At 45.3% G+C, this 22,428-nt stretch overlaps 1 protein-coding gene across 1 annotated transcript in view; it reads left to right on the top strand.

Annotated features, from left to right (window-relative positions):
• ZNF516 (zinc finger protein 516) overlaps window positions 1–14,965 on the top strand; it is an 88,299-nt gene extending 73,334 nt beyond the window's left edge. Inside the window, 3 exon segments of the mRNA XM_017866088.1 lie at window positions 1,645–1,749; window positions 2,614–2,681; window positions 10,613–14,965. Coding sequence (XP_017721577.1) covers window positions 1,645–1,749; window positions 2,614–2,681; window positions 10,613–10,672 — 233 coding nt within the window. The 3' untranslated portion in view covers window positions 10,673–14,965.
• The last annotated feature ends 7,463 nt before the right edge of the window (window positions 14,966–22,428 follow it).

The following is a 22,428-nucleotide window of genomic DNA, read 5'->3' as shown; positions in this document are numbered from 1 at the left end:
CTCCCCTCCCCTCCCCTCCCTTCCCTTCCCCTCCCCTCTCCTCTTTTTTTCCTTTTTCCTTTTTCTTTCTTTGAAGACAGAGTCTCACTCTGTCACCTAGGCTGGAGTACAGTGGTGTGATCTCAACTCACTGCAGCCTTGACCTCCTGAGCTCAAGTGATCCTCCCACCTCAGCCTCCTGAGTAGCTAGAAACAGGCATGCACCACTCGCCTGGATAGCTTTTACTTTTTTAGTAGAGATGAGGCCTCTCACTCTGTTGCCCAGGCTGGTCTTGAACTCCTGGGCTGAAGTGATCCTGCCACTTTGGCCTCTCAAAGTGCTGGGATTACAGGCGTGAGCCACCGCAGCTGGCCCCTGGTAACTTGAGTGCCGGTTGAAATGTTTCTTCTTACTCCTTTTGCGTATGTAAGGCAGTGGGAATATTGAGTAGTCAATGGCTAAGGTGTTAAATTTCTCTGATTCATGTTAATGATGTGTCATTTAAGAAATTTGACAAGATGTGCCTCACAGTTCGTGCATTGCTTTATTGTTTCCATAAACGTGATCTATAGTGTAAACATGATTTTATGTTTTTACCTATTGAGCTACTCTGAATTAGGGTGAGAGAAACAGTATTGAAGATTTGTTTTCAACCAGTGTGACTAAGGTGCCTTTTGTCATTCTCTTCACTTGCTGTTCACACTCAGGTGTCAGCCTTTAGATACATAAAACCTCAGCTGCGTAAAGCAGCTTTTTAAAAAAATTACTGCAACAGGTGCGACTTTTTCTAGTTATTATTATTATTTTTTCCTACTGAGTTACTATTGCACGTGATAGTGACTCTCACAGCCAGAGAAATGTCTTTGGAGCTACCAGCACGTGGAAAACAAGCCTTTTCTTCAGAGAGAAAAGGTGTGCAGACAAATAAACACTCTCTGCATCCCTTTCTAATAAAAGCCGTGTGGCTTTTTGGATCAGAAGGAAACACAAAGCCCAGCCTTTGAGTACAGGGATGTGGCATGATCTTTGGGGAGAAGGTGGGACTTGGGGACTTCCGACCTTGCCGATGGCCAGCAAGTGCACGCACCTTGGGGGCTGCTGCCTGGTGCTTGCAGGTGTCTCCTCCCTTCTGCTGGGGGTGGCGGCCTCAGAGCCACCCAGGCAGGCAGGAGAGAGGGCCAGAGGCGGGGCCGCCGTGTGGCTGCACTCACTCTGTGTGGGTCTCCCAGGGTCACGGCGGGCTCTGGTCCCGCTCACTTCCTGTTTTCCATGAGCCTTGTCTCTGTCACGCTGGTGTCACTCTGATTTGCCGGATGAGCCACTTGACAGAGCTGGGTGATGGCTGGGCCCAGCCTGCAGATGCTCGGAGCCGCACAGCCGGACGCGCAGCCTGGCGGGCGCCTCCCGTCCCGGGGAGCGGTTTTTAATTCGCTGTAATTTATGCATCCTTGCAGTCCTGAGAGTGCCTGGCCTGTCAGCAGAGCCGAGATGAAGGCTGACAGTTGTCACCAGGGCCTGAAGGGAGCCTCACATGATGACACATTAGACAGACTAATGATGTTTTCCTCTCGCTTCCCTCTCGCTCTCCTGCCTCCTCACCTCAACGCCAACCCCACCACGGCCCTGCCACCGCCACTGCCACTACCATCACCTCGCCACCGCAGGGACGCTCCGGACGCAGGCCCGGCCAGGAGAGTTCGTCTGCATCGAGTGCGGAAAGAGCTTCCACCAGCCTGGCCACCTCAGGGCCCACATGCGGGCACACTCAGGTATCGCCCTCCCGCCCAGCTGTCCCCAAGGGAAGTAGAGGAAGAGGGGTCTCTTCTGTCAGTGGCTTGACCATTCGCAGCCAGGGAGATACTGAGATTTCAGCCCCTACCAGCTCGGGGGTCCCTGCCATCTGCCTCCAGGATCGTATACCGGCCGTCCCCACTCCACACCTGAAATGGCTTTTTTTGGTATCCATGTGCCATGTGGTTTAATTTGAGATAAACCTGTTTGCAAATGTTCCATTTTAATTAGAGAGTAACTGACTCCTCAAAAATGAATATGCTAATAAATGGCATTGCCACCAGCACACATTTAATCAAAGTACCCTTTTAGCACAGCGTAGGCATGGTTTTGTGTCCTCGCTGGCACTGACTGGACTCTGTGGGATATACCTGGGCCCCTTTTTACCTGGCAGGATGTACTGCAAAATCCCTCAGCCTTTATGTAGAGAGCTTGCACCCGATCAGGCTGGAAACTGTCAGGACGGGGCATTAGAGAGATGGGGAGACGAGGTTCTCTATCAGGACTGTGAAGGATGCACACAGAAGCTGGTCTGATGCAAGATGACACAGGCCAAATGGTAAGTAATGCAAGAAGAGGGTCCCTTACACACACACCGATAATTAATGTTGTCAGTGATTGCTTTTTTCAGCAGCGAGGTCTGAATTAAAAAGGGCAGTGGCCCCAGGCAGCCATTATCACAGTCTCTTACTGTAAGTGTTCCGGTAAATTGGTATTTTCCAGCCACAGGCTAGGCGCTGGTGTCTTTTTTTGTGAAAGTACTTAATCTGTAATGGACTCATTTAATGTGCACGTCCTGAAGCTCACACGCTCATCTGTTAACAAACCCCTTGTTCCCACAGTGGTGTTTGAGTCCGATGGACCCCGGGGTTCTGAAGTTCACACCACCTCTGCAGACGCCCCCAAACAAGTAGGTCTCATGATGAATTGGATGTCTGGGTTTTGATGCAGTAGCTGGGAAAGGTACACCATGATGCTCATCGCTGAAGCGTGACCTTCTTTTTGTTTTTTTTTTTCACTAGATGTGTAAATAATCCTATACACTTTCTTGGAACGTGACCCTTTGGGGCCGTCTGTGGGTCCCCGCACAGAAGCCCTCCCAGCTGGGTGGTGCAGGGTCTAGGTGCACACAGCTGGTTGTTGGTTGTGTTGGGGAGGAGGAAGTCAGGACAGACTGGCGGTGACTGCAAACACTAGAAACTCACTTTTTCCAAGATGGTTTTGGATATGAGTTTGCTTGAAAACAAATGATGGCTAACCTCCTTGAGGAACATTATTTTTGTGTTATTCTGTAAGAAAAGTTTCACGTGCAGCATGGTGTCTTGCGGCGTTGTGCTTTGTTTCTTGGATTACGAACACGACTGGCATGGCCGGAGTGCCTGAAAGTAGCTGTGTGCCTGTGCCCGTGATGCACCATTCCATCCAGGTGTGACTTGTGTGCATACACCACTCAGTATACACGGAGTGTGCAGGACCCTTGCGTCAGCACGCGGTTCTGAGTCCTGCTCTAAAGTAGTGAGGCGCCCACAGCCCGCAGAGGGTATCCTGCATTCTTTCAGGGTGAGGGTGTGTGTCTTCATTGCTCTCCCATTTTGCCCTCGGAGGACGTCATACCCGTGTTGCACAAGCATTCTCTAAATAGCATTCTGGCTTTCTCCAAAGACAAACGCTCCCCTTTGTCATTGAGCAAAGAGTTTCTTTGCCATGAGTGTCAAGCCTTGTCTGGGTGGTGGAATTCCGTGTGTGTCCCCTGCCCTGACAAATCGAATTGTCTGTGGGATTCCTGGTTGCTGGTGAGGATGAGGGTGATTAAGACCTCCGAGGGATCTCAAGACTCAGTATGATCTAGTGAGATCTCAGAGGAAACTCGAGATCATTCTAGTTTATTCTAGTTTATTTCTGGAGGAAAAAGGTGTAAGAGGCATGAAATGACTTCACCAAGGGCCCACTGCTAATTGGTGATTGAGCTGTGCTGGATGTCGAATTGACATGATCTGATTAGGGATTTCGTTTCCTTTTTTCTATTGCCTTGGTAGAATTTCTGTGTGTTGTTAAAGGCCTTTGCTTCATGTATTGTTGACAAAAAGCCTTGCCATTTATTACAGGTTTTAAATAATTAGCTTCTGCCTTTCTTAATAAAACCCATAGTTACCCACTACTATGACAACTTATGAAATAAATAAAACATCTTACTGAAAACAGAATGAAAAGATTTCCAAATGCGTGACCTCCACTGCAGTTAGGAAGCGTTGTCCTTTTTAACAGAAATAAAACCCTCTTGCCACAAACAGTCACCGTAATGTGTTTGTGGGATGTAGTAACAGCAAGGTCATGCCGTAATTGAGAATTACAAGTTAATGTTACAACTGGAGCGAGTCCTAAGTGTTCCTGCTTGCACAGGTGACCCGTTAAACCCACCAAAGGCCTGGCTTTTGGGTAGGAATGTTTGACAGGGGCGGGAAGCCAGGCCAGGCGAATCTATGAACAAGTTGGTGAGATTCTTCAGGAATGCATGTCAGTGTTATTTGCTGTCTATTAATTCTGCCTAAGCCCCTTTGAAAAGCTCTTGTCCCAGGGAGAAGTAGGAGATCAAAAAGCAAATCATGTAGACTGTATTTTCAATAATTTCTGTGTTACTTATTGGTTATGCTGGGAGTTTATAATAATTGTTACTCATTCCTGATTCTGATACAGAAAAGTTGTAGTTACATCATTGTCTTTGTCTCTCTAGATTAAAATGTTGTTATTTTATACTTCACACCAGCTAACCTCTTAGTTTCGAGTTTACAGTAACTCAATATCGTGGTCTGAGTTAATGTGTCTTTTGGACTTAGCGTGTGTATTCACTCTTGGTGTGGAGATCTCAGTGGGCCAGCTTCCCTTGCATTTGTAGGACAGTGGCAGTTCAGGCCTTGGCATTAAAACTGAGCTAGATTTGTATGCGTCTCCTGCTGTGGCAGCTGGTTTGTTAAATTCCGTATCTGAGATCATGGCCTCTGATAGTACTTTTTGTCTTTCATTACATTTAAAGTAGCTTTGGTGATTTACCACTGAATACTCTGGTTCTCTAAGGAAATTCCATTTTCCTTAACGTACTTTGGAACTCTATCTTCAAGCATTCCCATACAGATGTGTTGCGTAGGATAATTGCAAAACACATCAGTAATAGCTAGAGGTTTAAATCCTAGGGTTCTTTATTCTTACCCTGTAGTTCTTACTGTTTACGGAAATCACAGTAGCTGTGTTAAATTTAGAATACCTTATAGATTTATAGAAAAATACTCTGTAGTTATGTATGGTCTGGAATGTGATTCATACTTACCAGTCACATTCTTTTTCATATGGAGAGTGCTTTACTAACGTTCATTAATATTTAAATCAGATTCTTTTCCTGTGGGCTTTAGATGCTAGGGATCATGGCTGTGTTTTTTTTGGATCATGCAACACTGTGTATTCATGCAGAAATTATTTGATGTGACACTTAAAGTCAATGGACTTTTATAGATACACATAATAGATGCTAAATTATTTAATTGAAACAGCATTTGGAAATTCCATTTTATAATAATTTGTTCACTCATTAACAATATTTATTGACCACCCACTGTGTGCCAGGCCTGTACAGGGTACTGGGGAGACAAGATAACCATTTTTCCTGCTTCTCTGGTTCAAAAGGTCCATGGGTGGCTTAGACAGGAAATAGGGCAGAGCAGGGCAGCGCTGTGACATGGGAAGGGTCCTGTCATTGAGGCTGGAGGTGCTTGGAAGACTATGGAGGGGCAGAGGGATGGGCGTTCCTGAAGAGTTCAGCATGTGGAAGGCCCAGAGTGGAGGAACACATTCCACTGGAGGAGCTGGGTGGGGGTCAGCTCAGGGAGGGAGAGCCGGAGTGGGTGGGCAGAGGCTTGGGACTAGGGTCTAGGGAGCACCAGGTCTCCTTGCTGAGACTCATGAATTTCTTCCTATGGGGGAAAGAGAGCCCAGGGGCAGGACGGACACCGTCAGAGTTGTAGCGTGAGAAGAGTGAGCAGGTCACACGCCACAGAGAATGGGCTTCGTGGTTCCCGGTGGCAGGAGCAGCCCTTTGGAGGAGCTTAGCTTGATCCCAGCGAGAGACAAGGTGGCCTGAGCTGGCATGGGGCTGGAGAGAGCGAGTAGATTCGAGAGGTAAAGCAGAGGGATTGGGTGTGGGAAATGAGGGACAGGAGGGAATCATGTTGACCCCAGGTCTGGCTTCAGGCAGCTGGCCCCAGGGATGATCCATTCCCCTGAGGCTGGAAGGAGGAGCAGGACAAAACATTTCCAGGTGGACTTCAAGGTAAGTGAGAGCTTCATGGAAACCCAGGTAGGAATGTCCAATAGGCAGGCGAAAATACGGGTTTAAAGTGGAGAGGAGAGATCCTGGCAGAGGCTATATATACCTAATAGCTATCAACATTTAAATTCATTCAAGGTCAGCCAGTTCTACTTTGAGAGACCCAGATAATATAAATTAGTAATCTCTTGGGTTATTGAGTAGAGGCTTTAACTTTGATCCTCCACCATAGACATATAATGTAACCTAAGTTTCCTTATCTATAGAATAATGATAATGGTGCTTATTTTGTATACTTGCTGTGGAAATCAAGTTAGAACATACACCGTGGAGCGCACATTCAGTGTGACCTCTTGTCATTTATTCTAAAAATAAGCAATTTTCCTTAATAACTGGAGGAACCTCACATACTTGGAGAGCATTTCTGTGGTGAGCTCACATGTGAACACGTCTACACACATACTTATGTGTGTGTGGATAGATGACTGTCATTGATAAGCTGGTTAGATTTTGCTTATGAATTCAGTTTGATGGCATGTTTTTTTACTTGGTGTCTTGTGGCTTTGTTGGAACCTGCCAGCATGCTTCTTTTTGTTTGGTTTGGTTTAAGAGACTTGTCGCTAATTATTCATTAAAGAGAGGATGCAGGAAAACTGTGAGTTTGAGAAAAGTATTGTCAGAATAGGCATAGTTACCTCGTTTGCTACATTCTGTTCAAAAGCCCTCCGGTTGGTAGACAGACATTGTTGGTTTTTGTAGAACAATTGCCCTTACTTTGTCATATTAATATTTGACTATTCTATACTGGAAAATTCTGAGAAATCATGATATACCGTCTGTCTCAGCAAAACAATTCAACAGGCACGAGGGCCAGGTAAATCTGCTGAAATTGATTTAATTCACTATAGGTCAGAATCAAGAATAAATAATTAAATTAAAGTCAGTTTAATTCGTCAGCACACACCTGAAGCTTGAGGAGAAATAAAGTAGTTTCCTTTCGTGGTGACACTAGTAGCAGTCTTTTTCAGCACATGCACTGTTTAAACCTCTTCCGTGTTACAAACACATACTTTAAGACCGCAGAGGACGTCATGAAAACCAGATAGTCAAGCAGCCACTTGTTTCTGAACACCTTCCTTTGGTAGGCGGTGACGGTGGAAAGGATGCGTGGAGCCTTGGAAGGCAGAGATGGAGGATAAATTTAACAGGGCTCCCCGTAGGCTGCGGATGCTCACAGCACGCCCCTCTAGGCATCTCACTCTTTGGCCTCGATCGTAGACAAGCTGGAAGATGGTGAGACGGTCCGGGCCCTGGGCCTCAGGAGCCCAACTGTGAGGGCATCCACCCCTGTGGGTGATTCTGCCAGCCCAGCGGTGGCACCGGTGCTGTCCTTGGTGCTTTTACTGTGTTTTGGATTAAGATGGTTCTAATGCCAAGGACTGCCGATCCTCCAAATCAAATTCTAAATGAGGGGAAGAACTCATGCATGTTGTCGTTCAAAAGATGCTTGGTCATCCGTTTAGCACAACTGAATAAATGTTTAATTTCTAGTAATCATCAGCATTCATCATTAGAAACACTTTTTGAAAACAATATGTTGAAATCTGGGTGTTTTGTCCTGTGGATGTTAGAGGAAAAACTAGGAAGTTTCTCTAGTGTTGCAGAGAAATTGATTTTTTTTGTTACATTGTTGTTAAACATTAGAAATTAAAATGATTTTTGAAACCTAGAAAATTACTTCCCCAACCTCGTGGTTTTGGGATTTATTAAAAGACCAGAATGACTGCTGAAATATGAAATCTGGTGTTTTGATTTGTTTGGATTCCTTGCCAGAATTTAAAGACTATGATTAATAGTTTATTTCTTATTATTCTAAATGTTACTTAAAAATAGTTAAGCTGGATAAATAATTCCATTAATCAAAATAACAGGAAATGAAAAAATAAATGGCGACCTAATTTGTCTCATTTTTAGCTGTGGCTATTATAATGCAAATGATGGAGAAATCACGTAGGTTGGTACATTTGAATATATGCATAATCTATTTTCAGTATCACTTTTAGAGTCTCAGCATCACAGATCAGAGTTTGAAATTCAGCTCATTTGCTTAAGCTTTTCTTGTTTATTAAACCAAAGAAGCATCTTAAAACACATTTTCCATTTTCTCTAAATATATGCTACCAAAAATCATGAATTAGACCTGGTGACTTATCCAAAATCACCCCAGTCACATAGCCCTTGTTTACGGCTTGTTGGGTAAGGTTTTAGTCAATAAAGCGTCGTGCATAATTGGTCCTCAGGCACTTAGCATTGCCTGCGTGGCTGACCACAAGCCCTGTTTATAGGCTGACCTCCCTCTGAAGGCTGAGAGGTGCCCCGTGTGTCCTGGGGCATGGCGGGTTTTTTGTGTGCAGGCCATCGATCCACACCCACCACTACGTACACATTTCCCTTGCCTTACTAAAAGAAAGAGAAAGTAGACCTCATAAAGTTCCAGTAGTCAATATCCATCCCTACAACAGGGAAATACCTTCAAGAAAGATAGTATTTCTTTCAGCATGACTGAAAAGCCCACAATTCACAGCTGCAAAAAGGAAAAGCGAAATCTTCTAAAAGCAGGCTTCCCATTTTTTGACTGCTCTTTCCCTCTCAGGAGGACAAGGCGATGTGGATGTGCTCAAAAGATTACAGTGTGTCCACTTAATTTGAATATTTCTGTGCCTCCTTTCTTCCATGTTTTATTCATTTCTTAAAAATGCTCTGGGGCTGCTTTATTGAATAATGACATGGTGGCCTCTGGTGAATCAATAACTTAAAACAACTCTCTTAAAAAATGAGGTATTGGAACACATCCCTTCAATTACGAAGCGAAAATAGGCATCTCTGCATCTGGATTTGTGAACACAGTTTAACCACCTAGTTGTTTGGCTTATCTGGACTTTGCAGTGCTTCCAAAATAAATATTTTTAAAGCTGTCCGAGCCCTGTAATGTGAAACGTTAGCCCTTCGTGGACAGAGGGCCGTCTTCCTGTCGCCTCTGGAACAGTCCACTGATGCCTAACCCAATGCAAGTCTGACTTCTGGTCCAAAGGAAGAGTTACCCAGGTGGATGTGCCCTGGGGGTGCCGTCCATGTGAAATCTAGGCACACAAAGCCCCCGTGTTCATAGGCACCCCCTGACCACTTCTTACGGTCCCTGACGTCTCTTTTCACTATGCAGAGACGGTCAAGGCCAAACACCCAACAGCTGACTATAACTCCCAGTTTTCTTCCGGTGAACACGAAGACCATTTTCCTTCCCGAACGTATTTGGAATTGGTTCTTGGTGAGCCCTGTTGATGATGGATACTTCCCGTCAGAACCTCAGAGATCTCTTCACAGCCTGATGTTGCTGTACAAAAATGTAAAACAATCTTTCTCCGTTTACTGCAGGAAATTCGCCATCTACTTAGGGAAGTTTTATCACATCTCTCATTCTGTTACTGTTTCCAACATTTCAAATAAACTGCTGTCTCCACCACTGCACCCACCCCCTAACCCCTCATAAAATTTTGTCGAGTATCTTTCTGACTTCCACTACATGTCAACTGGTAGATGTCATGAACACAGAGCCAGCTGTAAGTAGGAGTTTTCTGGAACTATTTAAAAAAGCCTTTAATTCATTATGTCAACCAGACCTTCCCCAACTCCGCCATTATTTCTGGGGTTCCTATAGGCCTAGCTGGAAACAGTTAGAATTTTACATGAGTCCCTTGGTTTATATATGCATGTTAATTTCTGGTGGTCAGTTTCACTTCAAGATTTTAGCTGAAGGTTAATGCAGTTAAGTAAGATAAATGTGGCCATACTGTTTTTGTCCTCAGATTGTAAACGCTATTGTTCAAACAGGGATGCTTCACATGTCATTGGAGAGCATTCTCTGAAAGCTGTGGACCCCCATTTATGCTTGGTTTTCTCTCGCAGTTCACTGTAGAATACCCCTTCCCTTTTTCCAGTGTGGTAATTGTTTATGGAAATGGGTGAAAACGCGCTGAAGTTCTGACAGACGTATGTGAGAGCCGTGCTTTTCTTTTTGTTTGTATGGCCCCAAATTCAGCCTTGTTTTGGAACTACCGTTCACTTGTACATCCGCTTTGTACTATACAGCTTTACAATCTGGCCTCCTCCTCATCTTGCCAACGTGTAACCTTCTTTCCAGAGCTGGTTCAGACATTATCATCTGCCATTCTTACATGTGAAACCATTAGAGAAGTCGAATGATCCTTTCTAAATCACACTGGAAATGATTCTTTTTCAAGCCGCCTCTCTTTAAGGCAGCAAGGCACATTTAAACTTACTTTGTGCTTGTTTTGTAGAATGAGTTACAGCTCAAGCCCGGGGCCCTTTGCCGACTTGGTTGGCTTGCTCTGTGAAGATCATTGTTTGTGTTCTTGGATGTTGATTAGAAAATTAATAGGAAAAATGCATTTAGAAACCAAAAGGCAGAAATGAGCTTTTCTCCTGTTCTTTTCCTTTTTCTCACCCAGGGGAGAGACCATTCTAACACAGGTACCGTCCAGACAGTGCCTCTCAGAAAGGGAACCTAAAGGCGTGTTTCCGACGCACTCCAGGTCCCCGTAACGGCCATTAGTAGTACCCTCACGACGTCCCAGCAGCCTCCCACCTGTGACCTGGCCACTCCACGGAAGAACAGCCGGAGAACTCCTGAGCAGACACCTCACATCCCGAGCCGCTGCGCTGGAGTGGAACCTGAAGGCAGATGCCTCTCCTTGTTAAACGTTCAGAAATAAATGAAGATGCTATACTCTAGAAATACATGTAGATACTATATACACATTTACGTGCTCATCGCCCATAGTCCCATATTTTCTTATAATAAACAGTAGTACTGGCAGGCACAGTAGGGGCACAAGGCATCTATCTTATTCAAGACAAGTTTGAGACACTGGAAAAAAAGATACTTGTTACGTGTGTTGGACAGAGTGGCGAGGCTGAGCACTGTCACAGGGGCCTCCCATGCTAAGAGGGACTGTGGAGATGATGTCAGAACAAGCCGTGGTGGATTTGAGGTTAATCGAGTATTAATACTACTGCCTCTCCTTGTCTTAGTGGGTATTTAAAATAGTAAATGAGAGGGGAAGGAGGTGACGTTCAGGTGCTGTGGGAAGCAGGCTTGGTGGAGGGGCATGATGATGGGACCCTCATGCTGGTTCCGTCGCACTCTCCCTGGGGGCCGTGTGCCTGTTCCATTCTTTCCACCGTTCGAACTGAGCGAATCCGGCAAAGGAGACAAGTCTGTGGCAATGCGTAGATTCTGCCTCGGAAGAGAGCTAGTGGAACACTAAGAAAAGCAGGCTTCTTGTTTATTCTCAGGACCTTTTTGTAACAGGGCTACATTCTGCAAACTGCTTACAAAGAAAGACTATACGTCTTAACAAATTATTTAGCCACTGAGTCCTCCCGATTCGGACCTGTTTTAGTAATGGCAGAAGAATCCCTGAGCAGGTTCAGGGGCCCTAGATAACTAGGGTGCTGAGCTCTGGCACCTTCTGTCCCCACTCTTTGCCTCCCCGCCCCTTCCCTGAGCCACCCCAGCAAGTGGGTGTGTTTTCTCCCTGGGCCTGGTGACCTCCACAGGATGAGTAACTTTGTTCCTACAGGGTGGGGATCACCAGCCCCTTGGGTGGGGGACGGCTTTATATACCTCTTCCTCAGTAATGCAAATGCGAGTTTTTGTGGTGGGGTTAAGGCCCATAACAAAGGATCTTAAACCATGCAGTGTACGCAGTTGAAATTGTATTCCACAGATATAAATATTTTCTTTTCCCATTGCCGTGACACTATGTGTGATGGTAATATTTCTGAGCGTTTCAGATTTTTGCACATATGATTTTATGCATTATCAAAAGTTACTGCTGCCTTGAATGAAAATGTTCTGTGAAATTTTTTGCAAAAGCTTTACTAGGTTTTTTTTTAATTGTGAAATTTTGTAAAGGCAGGAAATGGATTAAAACGAGCATGCTAAATATATTTTTCAAAAAAGCAATAATTTTACATGTACAGAAATTATCCTAACCTTTAATACTGGTGAGAGCAACAGTTTACTTAATACAGTAACGGATTAGTGCAGTTTTTGTAGACAGTGGGCTTCTGATACAAAGTCTAGTTTAAACACACACACACACACACACACACACACACACACCCTAAAGTGTGGGTTTCCTGTTCTAATGATTTGTTGAATATTATTATTATAATATTATTATTATTATTGTTATTGTTATTAGTTAATATTTGGTTCTGGATTCTACATGTTACTGAGTTTAAATTACTTGACGGTTCAGGTTACTTTGCAACACTTTCAAACAATGCAATGTAACTGGCTAGCATATATATATATATATATATATATTTTTTTTTTTTTTACTTATTTTTTTCTGATACTCTTACACCAGATATGTACGAAAATGATCTGTCCTGTTGGTGTAATTAGGAATGTCCATGCAGATACAGTTAAGCAACTATAATTGGCTGTTCTGTAAAGTTATTTTGAGCAGAGTTGCAGAGACACATTCCTCTGTCCACCTAAGAAATCAGAAGACTCTTGTGTTGATTTATGTTTAATCATTTCAGTAGTTTCCCTACAGTGATCATTCTGCATTTTCTGGCTTTTGTTTTCTTGGCCGAAAGTGAACGGTGACTGTTAGGAATGTCAGGGACTAGTGACCCAGACCTGTTTCTCTGTGTTTTAGTTATTAAAAAGAAATTCTATACCCAAAGTGACACAAAAGTGTAGTCTACATTTTTACTGTTTCAGAAGCGGCATGGAAAAGTGCAGTTGGCCTTTGGAGCTGGAGGTGTCTTGCTGGCGAGTCTCCATCCTGGAGAGTCTGGTGGGGAGTGGGCTGGTGCTGGGGTCCTGCCGGCCGCATGCTGGATCCTTCCTGGCTTGCAGGAGAGCAGGCGTGGAGGACAGTCAGCTTGCGGGGCTGCGCAGGGTGCAGAGTGCAGGAGGAAGGTTTTCACCCAGCTAAACAGACTGGGGGGACACCCCCAAGAATGCCGTCCCCTGAGGCCAGCTGTGGGCAGGCCGGGGTGTGTGGTCCCTTCCTTCACCAATCATCAGTATTGTATTGGTTTGTTAATTTGTTGATGTCAGTTCGGTCATAGTATTTAATATGATTTGTGTTTTCTTATTTATTTAGCCACTGTTTGATTCCCTTTTTTTCCGAATGGTAATTTCTGCATGATACACTTCTGTACGTTGTCTTCTGACTGTTACAGACTTTCTACTACCTCTCCCGATCTGCTGTTTCCTTGTTTCTTAACAGGATTTTTTACAGTGTTGCGTCTAATGTAACTTAGACAATAAAGGGTTTGGTTGTCTACACTGCAGCTTCTCCGTGTCTCTCCCCTGCTTTCCGCTCGCTGCTTCCCGCTTTGCCCCTGCTGGGGCCTGGCTCCACCCTGGCCTGCCTTCCCACACTCTTCCTGTTTCCTGCTCATATCTCTTCCTCATTTTTGCATTCAAATAACACACAGCTAATGAGCTTCTAAAAATCTTTCAGGTTGTTCACTTGTATTCCTTAATTTGAAGAATGAGTATTTAAATTCTCTCAAAAGTCAGATATTGAGGATCTTCTCTGGGAAATCAGCCACTGTACCTGCCTGCCTTTCTGCCTGGTTCCTGGAAGGTCTAAATTGTCATCTTAGACGGACAGATTCCATTCTCAGCACCATACAGATTTGGCTTCAAAGCCTGGTGAATTTTGCCTTTGAGGCTGTGAAAAGTATTAAATGTTGTAAGAGGTTCCCCAATATTTACTTATTTATTTTTTAAACCAAGAAAGACACTGGTTTCCTGAAAAGCAGGTGCTTCAGGAAGTAGCAGTTGGGAGTTGTATACAATTACTTCGTCAGAGAAAGGAGCGCCTAGTATGACAGGCCACCGCCCCGATCTGGCCACTGTGCACAGGTCGCTGAGGGCACGAGAACACCTCTGCAGGGGCTCCGGGACATGTGGGTTTCATCATTTCACACGCCTTCAGGGCGCAGGGTTGAGTGTGGAAAGGGCAAGCTTCATCTCCATGGTGCCTCTCCACAGTGGCAACTCTGGTCGGCCTCTGTTCTTCGGACAGAGAGATAGGGTGTAGCTTATGGGGTCAGTCGTGATGCCTTCTGGATCAAAGAAAGTGGGTGCAGTGCTTGGTCTGCTGTGTGGAAGAGGGCACCTCCTGGGCTTTCGTGGCTGGAGACTGTCTACCAACATTCCTTCCTTCCAACTAGACAAACCCTCCTCTGCCACCCCCAGCAAATTCTCAGAGGTTTCCAAGCTGTAGAAAAGGGAAGGAAGGAAGGACGGCATTCATATAGCTTTACTTTCCACTTCAAAACGTCTTAAGTAGCATATGTTGTTTCACTGCTTTTAACTTTGGTGAGTTCTAATTTCAGAACGTTTTGTTCACTGAGCAAAAAAAGATGACACCACCACAGGCCAGGACTTCAAGTGAGGAGGACGCCTTTGTTTGCCGTGGTTGGTGGGAGCACAGTCTGGAGCCCGGTAACATGCCTGTGGGAAGTGACCCAGGGGCCACCCGCCCAAGGGAAAATGTTCATTCTTCATCAGCTTTGCTAATTCTACTTTGAGGCAGTAAAATGCAAAAGACCATAGAATTTGTATTTCCTTTTTTAAAATACAATTTATAACATTATATTTTGTACTCTTTATATTAGAATTTGTAACTAGATTGATGTATTTAACTCTATTTCTGAAAAGTAATTCAATGTTTTAGTTGTGTGATAAAATATTTAGATAAAACATATTCATTCTATTGGAATTTGAAATAAATAAAAACATCTTGGAGTTCTGAGATTTGTAAGACATTTTTCCCCAATTTCAGAGGGTGTCTTAAATCGTTTGACAGCCCGCTTTGATCTGTGGTTATTTATTTTTGTTGGCTGAACATAAACCAAAGTGTTAATGCTCTTTATTTATAGAAGAATTTTAGGATGATTCACAAGATCGTTCATCTGAAGAGATGCCCAGATGGCCCGAGTGGTTTTTTTTCAACTCTTTTGTGGACTCCGGGACATTCACTGTTTGTAATGGAAGATGCTGTGTTTTTCTCAGTTTTTTCCACAGCACCTCTTATTTCCCCACTGAATACACTCACTGTTCTTGCCCTTGCACTGTCACCCATACAGGACGTATAGGGATGGACGCAGAAGGAATTCTGACTCAGCCACACCTGGAGGAAATTACTGTGTCAAACGTGGGGACACAGAGGGGCTGGCACTGTGGTTTGCAATGGTCTACTGATGAGACAGCGAAAATGAGACAGGACCATCAATCAGATGCAATAAAGATTCTAATTTAAAAAGATAAAATGTGTTTTTAAATTAAAAGATATAACTGTGTCTCTACTGGCTGAAGAAAGAACGGACTAGATAAGTTCCTCAATGTGGCTTCCCAGATGGGCTGGGCAGGAAATGGAACTTTGAACAGCAGTGGGCGTCCCTACCCCGGCCCGAGCCTCTAGCCCTCTGCACCACTGCGGTGAAAATGCAGCTTCGGAAGGCCTTTGATGATCCGAAAGGCCTTTGCATCAAGTGCAGAGCTTGTCTAACTCAGCTGAGGTTTATGCCTCCCTGTTCAGAGCCTCCTTCCTCTTGGATGGCTGGTTCTTCTGAGAAGGGTGTGCATCTGAAACCAAGTGGCAACACCAAAGTCCTTAATAGGTAGCTGACATTGGAGTGAAGGGCTGAGAACACTTGTACTAGGACAAAACAAAACCCTGGCCTACATCTCTCTGTGTCACCTGACATGGTCAGTCCCCCTGGTAGCACAGGAGCTTACTGGCGTTGCTATAGCCGCATCCCAGACCCTTTGGTTCCACAGGTAACCAAGCTTCTTCCCCCCAGAAGGCAGTTTTACATCCTTTATCCGCCTCCTGTTCACCCAGCAGTGAGGGCGCAACATCTACACTGGCTGCTCTGGACGTCTTGCTGGGTGGGAAATGGGGGAAGGCGGTGGCGTGGGGTCTCCATGTCTGCAATTCATCCATGTCATGCTAGGTGCAGAAGCTGGGGATCGTGCCGCCCCCCGCCTCCAACAATCTAAAACCTTAATACATTAATCCCAACACCTTTCCTTTCCCTTCCTTAGCTGTTTGAAAACGGTGGTGCGTTTCTAATGTGTGTTACTAATGTTCTCAGTCTTAACCTTTTTAAAAGATACTACTGTAAAATTACAGAAAGAGAACGTGAGATGCCCTGGTCTTCACCAGTGTGACAAGTTCTTGGGATGTGCGATTTCCTCACTGTCCGCCGAGGCACGGGGGCTTATGATGGCTTTGAGGAAGGAGAACTTCCTTAGGGATCTGGCGCAGGTTGACGGTCACACATCCCTCTGATTTCTTTATGGGTGGGAAAAATGTAGCGAAACAACTGCATTGAGAATGCTGTCTCAGTCCTTTCAGGCTGCGTTATCACAAAATACCTAAGGCTGGGCATATTTTTTGCTCACAGTTCTGGAGGCTGGGACATTCATGATCAATGTGGTGGCAGCAGGTTCCATGTCTGGGCAGAGCTTTTCGCTTCATAGATGGAGCCTTCTTGCTGTGTTCTCATGTGGAGAAAGGTGAACAAGCTCCCTGGGCCTCTTTGATGAGGGCCCTGATCCTGCTCCTGAGAACTCTGCCCTCATGACCCTGATCACCTCCCGAAGACCCCACCTGTTTATGCCAACACGTCGGGTATCAGGTTTCAACGTAAGAAATTCGGTGGGAACACGGACATTCAAACCGTAGCAAATGCTGTCTCCTGTTTCCATTTTTCAACTGTCGAAGATGTGGAGATTCCCATTCCAAGTCCTTGGGTGGGTTATTTCATCTGCCAAGAGCAAATTCTTAACTTCATTGCCAATGGTTTCAAGTTTTAAAGGGCAAGAGGACAAGGGGACTCCATCTTGCCTTTTTATGTGCCCAGATTTGTCCATGGAAGAACAGTATTCAGGTCACGAGCATGAGACCCACTTGACTCCGTACATCAATCTCCTTATGTCCTGCTCTTCCATTCCATAAGAGTGGCATTGATGGACCGAATGTTCCCAGGACAGGGTTACTGAGTCTAAAGGGAGGGTTTAAGACAGTCTTTGCAAAATTAGGTGAACCGCTGTGAAATATTTGGAGGTCTGGCATGGGTATTTTGCATTGTAGAACTGTCGATGTGTGGTGGAAGGAATAGGCTGACACTGCCTATTCCATAAAACGTCACCCATAGGTCAGGCTGTGCAGCAGTAGATGACTCGCCCTGACCCTGCGTCCTAGCAGAAACTCAACATTCGTTTTTAAGGAATACAGTATCAGAGTCCTTACTCGGAGAAGTAAATTGGAACCAGATAAACATGCAAGTTTCACTTAATCAAAAGATCTTGGGCTTCTTTAAAATTGTAGAAATTGTACAGAAAGTTTTCAACTGTATGAATTTGCTTAACAAATTCTGTGCCGTGTAGTAAGCACTGAAATAGGTGCAGGCATAGAAAGATGAACAAAACGGAACCCGCTTTTTGGGCTGTCACAGTGGAGGAGGAACATGGGTCTAAAAATGATGAGTTCTAGGCCAGGCACAGTAGCTCACACCTGTAATCCCAGCACTTTGGGAGGCCGAAGTGGGCGCATCACGAGGTCAGGAGATGGAGACCATCCTGGCCAACACGGTGAAACCTCGTCTCTACTAAAAATACAAAAATTAGCTGGGTGTGGTGGCATGCACCTGCAGTCCCAGCTCTACTCGGGAGGCTGAGGCAGGATAATCGCTTGAACCAGGGAGCCAGAGGTTGCAGTGAGCTGAGATCACACCACTGCACTCCAGCGTGATGACAGAACGAGACTGTCTCAAAAAAAAAAAAACCAAAAACCAAACCAAAACAAAAAAAGATGATGAGTTGTAATTCAGAGGGAATACATACAAGCTCACAGTGTCTGTGGAAGAAGAATGGAGCCTCTTCCATTGGGGAGTGAGGTCTAGGATCTAATCAGATCTAATCTAGGATCTAATCAGGTGACACCCACCTGAAATTTTTGGAAGGATGTGATATAATGGGGTAATTATGTGGCATTAAAACAAAACTTGCCTCTGATAGTAAACCTTAGTTGACTTGAAAAATCTGTAAGAAGATCTTAAGATGGGAGAGACAAGTGACACGTGAATTTCAGTGAGGAAAAGCTAAGGGAGTGTATTTTTGGAAATAACCCACTGTACAATTAGAACATACTTTGTCAAATCTGACAGAGGAAAGAGACTGAGATCGTTGTCAACTATTCCTTGATGACATTAATTCAAAGTGAGGCTTCAGGCGGCAAAATTGGTAGCCTGTGGATCAGCAGGCAGGAGACTGTGGGGAAAATGGCACAGTGGCCCACCAGCGCCATAAAGGTACTGTGTGCCTGTTTCTGAGTTGATACGTGCATCTGTTATTAAAATTCAAGGAACTAGACAAAAGCCAGAGGTGGACACCACGGTGGCTGAGGGGAAACTTCAACATCAGATGTAGAAAAAATGAGATGGATTAATTAAGAGAAAGGCTAAGAGGAAGTCTGTGACGGGAACAGATAGACATTTTGTACAGTGACTCTCCAGGTCTATGTGTAGGCGATACAGCTTTAAGTCTTGAGAGAGAAATTTACAAGAAGTTAATACTTAAAAGGGCTACCTGTATGCCAGGAACTCAGATGTTTTCATCACATTTATCTTATTCACGTCTCACAGTGCTCTTCAATGTAGGCACTATTAACTCAATCTTATAGATTAAAACTGACAGAGAAGGGTAGCGTACCCAAAGAGACACAGCCAGTAACCTGCAGAAACACCACCAGTGGAGTCCATGTCTGCTGTGCGTGCAGACCTACCACTCTGCACTCTTCTGCTTTGTTATACTGACTGGAGGGATGCATGCAGTTAGTAAGAAGGATCATCCCTGTGGCATGTCCCTGTCAAGCATCACTATAAGAGAATATCTGAGGCTGAGTAATTATTCAGAAGAGAGGTTTATTTGGCTCACGGTTCTGCAGGCTGTGTAGGAAGCACAGCACTAACATCTGCTGGGATTCTGGTGAGGCTTCAGGCTGCTTCCACTCATGGTGGAAGGTGGAGGGGAGCTGGTGTGTGCAGAGATCACACAGCAGAGAGGAAGCAAGGGGTTGAGGTACCAGGCTCTTAAACAACAGGCCTCCTGGGAGTTAGCAGAGCAAGAAATCCCTCAACCCCCACCCCCAGGAGGGAATTAATCTATTCATGAAGGATCTGCCTCCATAACCCAGACACCTTCCCTTAGGCCCACCTCCAACATTGGGGATGAAATTTGGACATGAGGTTTGGATGGGACACATACCGAAACTATAGCATGTGTTACAGCTTCCCAAAACACTGAGACACCCATTACCCGCATGAATCACTGCAGCAACCTGGGGTGTGGATCCTGTCAGTGAGACGATTGGAGGTCCTCAGTGGATCAAAAAAAGACATTTTGGATTTCTGAGCTTCTGCCTCAGAGGGATCAAGGCTTCTTTTGGGTGACCTTCTGTAAGTCCAGCTGTAACGTGCATGGGGGTAAGAACGCTGGGATCTCCGCAGACCTGGTGTGAGTTCCAGCTGTGTTGCATGCCAAATGGGTATGTCCAGTAGCCTTTTTCTTCCCGTTTCGATCTCCGTCTCTGTTACTTCTTTCCCTTACTCATGTGGACATGCTCAAGACACCCCCTTCCCAAAAACACCACCAAGGAAACACCTTCCCGGGACCCCAGAACCCTCTGCACCTGTTGTGTCCTTACCTTTCCTCCTCCCTAAAACGTCGTCCGTGATCACTTTACCCTCCTTGTTCGAGCTTATATCACCAATGCCTACTTCACTGAATGTCTCTCCTCAAAGTTATCAAGATCCTCATAATCATTGAGTATAGTTATTTTTCCTTAAATAAAGCTAGGATAAAATGTAGAGTAAAAGGAAAAAAGTACACATTACATACACACACATTTCTAGATATTTTTCACTCTCCAGATGCAACAATTGCAATATTTTGCTACCTTTTATTTCTACCCTTCGTTGTCATTTGTCCTGGAATATTTCAAAATGATTCTCGGACATTGTGTCATTTCGACTGTAAACAACTCGGTGTGTATCTTGGCGCAATTGAGGCGTCATCTGTAGATCTAGTTATGTATCTCTCTGTGAATGCTACGTTTCCTTCCGTCCACTGCTTTGGCCTTGTTGCCCTCTGTGTTGACCCTGCGGAAGGACCGCCTAGACCACCTGGCTCTTTCTTCCTGGGATTGCACACCTGCCAACTCACCCCAGCTCACTGCTGCTGCCACAGGTATTCCCCGGAACACAGATCATTCTACCACCTTGGTTGAAATCTTTCAGTAATTTTCTGTCACCTCCAGAAACATCCCAGATGCTTCCCTGTGCCATGCAAATCATTTCACGATTTGACGCCCACAAGTCATCCACAGACACTCGATGCCAAACAAGGTGTGTTAACGGTGCTGCGCTCTTGTGCACCGGTTTTCCTGCCTTCTCAGAGGCTCAGTTGAGGGGAGCGGCCGGGGAACCTTGGCCACTCTGACTTTTCTTCCTGCCTCTCCCACGCTAGAGGAGGCTGGGTTCCTGCCTCTGCTCTGTACTCCCCCAGCTCTCTGGACATCCTGATGTGCTTTTGCACCAATCACAACATCTGAAACTAAATAGACCCTCTCTGCCTCCTCCCACTGAGCTGAGCTTCACGCATCGCACTGCATTTCTGTGGCTGCGCTAAAGCCAGGCCTGTGGCTTTCCATGTGTATGTTTCTTAAATGAACACGTGATCAGTGCGTGCCTCAGTTTCCACAGCTGTACAGTGGGAATGGCCATCTCCCGGTATTGGTGTTACTGTGGAAAATGATATGGGCTGCATTCTGTCAACTTTAATACAATATATAAATGTAAGTTGGAATTACTTCCAAGAAATGTGAGTGACAATTTTTTTTCAAGTCCCGTAAGGTTGTCTTTAAATAAACATGGTCTCTAGACACCAACATTTTTTTTCCCTTAAACTATATTGCATTTATGAATCTGGAAATTTCTATTACCTATGACACACAAGATGTAAGTCATTTTCCCTTGTTCAATAATTTTTTTTAAACTAGGTAAACAGTTGGATTTCTTCTCCTATCCACAGAAGTGTAGGTTTCAGGTAGACTTAAAAAAAAGCAAGCTGATGACACTTTTTTTTTTTTTTGAGATGGTCTCACTCTGTCACCCAGGCTGGAGTGCAATGGCGCTATCTCAGCTCACTACAACCTCTGCCTCCCAGGTTCAAGCGATTCTGCCTCAGCCTTCTGAGTAGCTGTGATTACAAGCGCGCACGACCACGTTTGGCTTATTTTTTTTTTTTCAGTATAGACGGAGTTTCACCATGTTGGTCAGGCTGGTCTTGAACTCCTGACTTCATGATCCGCCCACCTCGGCCTCCCGAATTGCTGGGATTACAGGCATGAGCCACTGCACTCAGCCACTGATGGCACTCTTAATGAGAACAGTTTATTATTATTTGACAGCTATTAAAGAAGAGCTGATCATATTCTGTAAGGACAGCAATTAATAGAAACTGGTGAACGCCCCGCGATGTTTAGACCTGTAGTTTCAGGCCTCCAGCCCTGCTGGGATGAAGTGCCTGTGGGGATGCGTACTTTACTGGGCTGGTAGAGGGAAACTGAGCCCATTTCTCAGCATTTCACATGTTACCTTATCTGGCTCTTTTCTCGGGCTTGTAAGTGTCCTTAGCTGCCCTGTCCGTTCTGAAATGGAGATGGACTTGGAAAAAGAAAAAGGCTTTTCCTCTTTATTGAGGGCAGTGCTAGCTGGACAGAATTCCGGAGAGGATGGGGCATTCTCTGCGGGATCAGGTGGTGACAGTTTTCTGGGCGCAGCTGCCCGCTGCCCTGGGAGGTGCTGAGCAGAGCAAAGGCCACTGCGTGGGCGCCGTGGGAGGGTGAGAGGCTCTGACCATGACACAGACTTGGGGGGAAAGTGGGCGATTGGCTGTCACCGGGCAGCTTAGGGGCAGCTCCCTGAGGCTGTGCCCGCACCAGGCGGCTCTGGATGCCCCCTGTCAAGTGACCTGCTCTGCGAGCCCACCACAATGCAGGTGAGCAGGACGCGGTGCCAGCAGAGAGTGGGCCTGACGCCCGGTGGGAAGCGTGTGGGCAGCCCGCGCCCCCACGGGTCCCGCTGCTTTCCCAAATAGCCGGCTCCAGCCACCATCGTCTTGGTAGCCTGAGGTCAGGTGGATGGCTGGGATTGCCGC

The sequence above is a fragment of the Rhinopithecus bieti genome, unplaced genomic scaffold, assembly GCF_001698545.2.
Source record: "Rhinopithecus bieti isolate Rb0 unplaced genomic scaffold, ASM169854v2 scaffold_84002, whole genome shotgun sequence".
NCBI lineage: Eukaryota > Metazoa > Chordata > Mammalia > Primates > Cercopithecidae > Rhinopithecus > Rhinopithecus bieti.
Note: the sequence above shows the minus strand (reverse complement) of the source record. Positions and strands in the feature narration are given on the sequence as shown.